Below are 4,993 nucleotides of genomic sequence, written 5' to 3'. Positions count from 1 at the left end.
CATCCTGTCATTGTAATTCGCTAGTGTAATAAGTGTTGATATTCATACTACAATAATAAGCCTTTTCTTTGTTGACAAAGATTCTGAAAAGGTTTCTGCAAAGCACAGTGTTTTCACCAAAGTGGAGGTTAGGCATCATAAAAGAGGAAACGGTTTACTAACTGCAAAAAATGCTATAAACATATGTAAATGTGTTCTGTTTCATCAACTTTTCATCTCGTTTCTTAAAGACACGCAGTTTTCAGGTGTAAAAGCTTTGTTGATTCAAAGTGACCTAGCCTACTTCACTGACCTCTTTTGTATTTTTTCCATCTAGTTTGCCAAATCCATACGCCTATGTGGTGTTATTGATTGGACCAAGTGACATGTCCAGCGGTAACCAAAGGCAGGGTTTGGGTCACAACCAATGTTTGTTTTGAGACAATTTATTTTTTAACATATTCACGTAGTAGGCTTGGTGGTTTTCAATGTTACGTACAGTACCGTATATTATTTCTGTAGGCTACTATCATAAGATGAAAATTTAGTTGATTGTAACTCATCTTAGATGAAGAGAATACAATTGTTGCATCGTTACGGCCAAGGCATTTGCTTCTTGGATGCAACTTACAAGACGTCCAAGTATTCCCTTCCTCTATTTTTTCTTTGCGTCAGAACGAATGTTGGTTACCAGGTTGTTGCTACGTTTATTATCCAAAATGAACAAGCTTCGGACATAGCAGAAGCACTTTCTGTTGTAAAAGGGTGGTCAGAAAACTGGAACCCTTCGTTTTTCATGACCGATAAATGTGAGGCGGAAATCAAGGCCATCGAAAGCGTTTTTTCAAGTTAGTGAATTGCATTAACATTTTCGTTGCTTGTGTGCTGTCTCCATTGCTCATGCATTTGTGTCGTCACTGTTAAGTTGCTACTGTACTTTACCACTCAGTGCCCACGACTTCTTGTTCCGCAGATTGCTACGTGTTACTCTGTGCCTTTCATCGCGAACAAGCCTGGGAAAGGTGGATGAGGAAAAGTGACAATGGCGTTCGCGATGATAAAGCAATTGTGCTGACATACTGGACGCAATGAAGAAAGCAACTACATAGAACAGACTTGTTTGCAATCAAACCAGGCGACAATGAGCGATTGGCAAACGCGATACCCCCCTATTCAGGGATAATATGCGTGTCTGTGACCGCAGGGGACCTGGAGCCGAGTTGTTTTGCACGTTGATAGCACCATGCAGTTGCAAGCAAAGTGGGGCGTGTTGTCACAGCACGATTTCCATGTGATAACCTAAGCGTATAACCACGAGTTTTCAATGGAAGGCATAGTTTTCAGTTCTCTTTCGTACAAGCAGTGAAGGTTAATAAATTTGTCACCACAGCAGAAATTATGAGGAGTACCATTGCATTTTGGGCAAAATCAGGTTTTATAACTAAACTAAAAAATGGTCTGGCAAACTAAGGTATGATCATAACTGATCAGAAAAGGTACCATTAGTTAGCTTTAAGCCTGTTCTTTTCATCATACCAAACAGATAAGACATGCAAGTAGAGATGTACACATGGTTGTTGGAACCACGTGATTTCATACCACGGGGCGTGTTGTCACAGCTGTGACTACACGCCCCGTGGTGTGCATTTTTAATATTAAGAAACATAAAAAATTATTTATGCTTATACAACGAGGTAATATGCGTATTTGTTAAAATACAACGCTTTTTTAGGTAATAAAAATTAATATTAGATAATGATACACACATATATTCGATAGTGACAAATAATTCTCAAGATGACATTTTTATTGTTTTTGACAATGGGCATAAAATTTTTACCAATATGTTGAAATTAAATTTTTTTGCATTTCGTATATTTTTTTATTCGTTCAGCCTGTATTAAAACCATTTTTTGTTGGTTTCTGTCATATTTTAGTCATAAAGCATGTGCAGAAATTTTGTGACAACACGCCCCATGCTCTGTGACAACACGCCCCGGGGTGGGGCGTGTTGTCACAGCCCATTCACTTGCATTAAACATGCATTTATGTAAAAACGAAATAATCCAGAAAAACTTTAGCTGTAGCAAAAAGAAGTCGAATGATACCTCTCTCAATTGCACTATCTAGCATCTCGATACTATTGGTACAGAACGAGATATATATATGCTGATTTGTAAAAATTGTGACAACACGCCCCACTTTGCCCTAATAGGCTACTGAGCTCACATTTTGAACAATTCTGTGATCTTCACACCAAGGTTTTTTTCAGTTTCTAACACGACCACAAATCGCAGCGCATATGCGTGCTTAGTGTTAAGTAACAGCCTTGTGGAAAGTGTTGTGGATTGAATTTGCTAGTTCAAATATATTGATTCCGGTACCCAAAGCCTCAAATGAATTCACGAATATCGCAATTGTTAACAATGGCATATAAATTAGGATGTTAGTGCACACAAAGTAGGGAAAGTATTGCTTGAAAAGTTGATTCCTGGGACAAAAATTGAACACTGTAGGCTATGTCGAGCAGAAACTGGTTTAGTGTTTTAAGGTGGTCAAAAATGTAAGCATGCGTCTATTTGCATCCAACAAATAACGAAACTCCAAACTTCTCAGTTTGGTCGGGAAACAAAAAGGGTTGCGAGGACAAATGGCAGGTCTCATCTAGGCAAGCAGAGGAGGGACACATGGGTGATGATCTGGCCTAACAATTACTGTGCTGTGCTCAAAATATGTACAGTTTTTGTTTAACATGTGCGGTATTCACTTTTTGTAAATAGTCAATGCACTATGGTACTTCCACTATTATAGTGAAAGTACCATAGTGCATTGGTTATTTAAGAGTCTGGCTTACCTTTATCTGGGTAGACGATAGCTTGTGCTTTCCAGCAATGGTTCAATTGTTAAAATCGAAGCAGAAACAAGCAACTTACAACTAATTTAATAAAGACATATAATGATCGCAGACCGGGGAGACTTGTATACTTGCTTCGATTCGGAAATGCAACGAGTCATCGGGCGCTATTTGCTTGTGTTTGAAGCCCGGTTGCTCGCTTTGTGAAAAAGCTATCAACCTCAACTTTTACTTGTCAATAGACAGAGATATGTTCTTTAGATTAGCGTTTATTAAATGCTGGTATCTTTAAAAGGTATTTTTGGAATAAATGGTTAAAGTCGGTCAAGTTCAACTCTTTACCTAAGAAATATTTTTAACTTTTAGAGTCTGGCTTACCTTTATCTGGGTAGACGATAGCTTGTGCTTTCCAGCAACGGTTCAATTGTTAAAATCAAAGCAGAAACAAGCAACTTACAACTAATTTAATAAAGACATATAATGATTGCAGACCGGGGAGACTTGAATACTTGCTTCGATTCGGAAATGCAACGAGTCATCGGGCGCTATTTGCTTGTGTTTGAAGCCCGGTTGCTCGCTTTGTGAAAAAGCTATCAACCTCAACTTTAGCTTGTAAATAGACAGAGATATGTTCTTTAGATTAGCGTTTATTAAATGCTGGTATCTTTAAAATTATTTTTGGGATAAATGGTTAAAGTCGGTCAAGTTTAACTCTTTACCTAGGAAATATTTTTAACTTTTAGAGTCTGGCTGACCTTCATTTGGATAAACGATAGCTTGTGCTTTCCAGCAATGGTTCAATTGTAAAAATCGAAGCAAAAACGACAGAGATATGTTCTTGATTAAATGCTGGTATCTTTAGAAGTATTCTTCGGATAAATAGTTAAACTTGGTCAAGTTTAACTCTTTTCTAAGTAAAGGCGGACACCTGCATGCTTTTTTTTGTCATAGTTGACTGATTTCACCCCACTTTTACACCATTTTTTGGTGGATTCCTCCTCTGTGACGTCATCGCCTTTTTAACCAGGTTGGCGACTTGTATACCAGTGTAGCGGACGCTGCTTTCAGCATATCCACCCATACACAGCCATCAGTGGGATGGCAACATTCCTGGGCAAAGTCGGCAAGGAATGATAGGACACGAGGTCGATTACGCTGCTGTATTGTTTACTAACTCAACTCAGAAGATCAATGCTTGCTCACAACGTAATTGTTTATAGTTTTTAATCCTCGATCCAGCAACACAGAAAGTAAAGGAAAACACCGGAATATTAAAGCTCCACCACCAACAACTGGATACGAAATGTCGTCGCTGCTACATTAACAATAAACTGATCCAAACGTCATCCTGGCAGTGCCAAAAATAGAAAACAGTAGCAACAACGAAACTGATATATTGCTTTAGAATTACCAAGACTGATTTCTTGATACTGGTTTTAAGTTCTGACTTTTGATATTGCATTCAACTGATTTCCATATTGAAAGAACCGACTTTTCATATTGAACAAAAACTCAACAAACTATTGATCTTCACACAGCAAAAACTTAACCCACTCTGATTTTTACATGTTGTAGAACTCTACAAAAGACTAACTTTTACGTAGCAAACGACTGATTGATTTTCACATAGCAAACGACTGATTGATTTTCACATAGCAAACGACTGATTGATTTAAAACCATGAGCTTAACTTCTTTAAGAAGGTACTAGTGTGAGATTGCGAGTTTTACATATGATCACACAACGCAACACGACTGCAATTCTACATAACGATGAACCAAGGTAGGAATTCGGCATAGTGACGTTGATTACAGAAGTTGAATTCCCGATTGCTGAATTGAATTCCCGAGACGTGCAGTTATGCGCTCAAGGCGGAGTCTTCTGGAAGATTCTAGTGACCTGTACGTGTGACGTCAGAGACAACAGAGCTCTCTGGCGCTACAGACACCCCCGCAAGAAGGAAAACGGGGTGGCCGTTTGACTTCTGATGAGATGTTTGCAGCATGAAATGAAACAGGCGAGGCACAAGATGCGTATTACAACATTGACACACGGTGAACAACAAGACGGGTCGGATCCCCTCCGCACGGCGCGAGCGCTAACAGTTCCTCTGATTCCGGGGAGCGGCTGGTCGGCTCTCGATTGGTAGAAGCAGAGGTC

General features: G+C 39.1%; 1 protein-coding gene across 1 annotated transcript; it reads left to right on the top strand.

Moving 5' to 3' along the window:
- The first annotated feature begins 547 nt into the window (after window positions 1-547).
- On the top strand, window positions 548-1,080 carry LOC145769046 (uncharacterized). The gene is made up of 2 exons (XM_082580644.1): window positions 548-827; window positions 953-1,080. Exons 1-2 carry the CDS (start codon window positions 548-550, stop codon window positions 1,069-1,071), a joined length of 399 nt encoding a protein of 132 aa, XP_082436770.1. The 3' UTR covers window positions 1,072-1,080.
- The last annotated feature ends 3,913 nt before the right edge of the window (window positions 1,081-4,993 follow it).

The sequence above is a fragment of the Aplidium turbinatum genome, chromosome 4 (assembly GCF_918807975.1).
Source record: "Aplidium turbinatum chromosome 4, kaAplTurb1.1, whole genome shotgun sequence".
Taxonomy (NCBI): Eukaryota; Metazoa; Chordata; class Ascidiacea; order Aplousobranchia; family Polyclinidae; genus Aplidium; species Aplidium turbinatum.
Note: the sequence above shows the minus strand (reverse complement) of the source record. Positions and strands in the feature narration are given on the sequence as shown.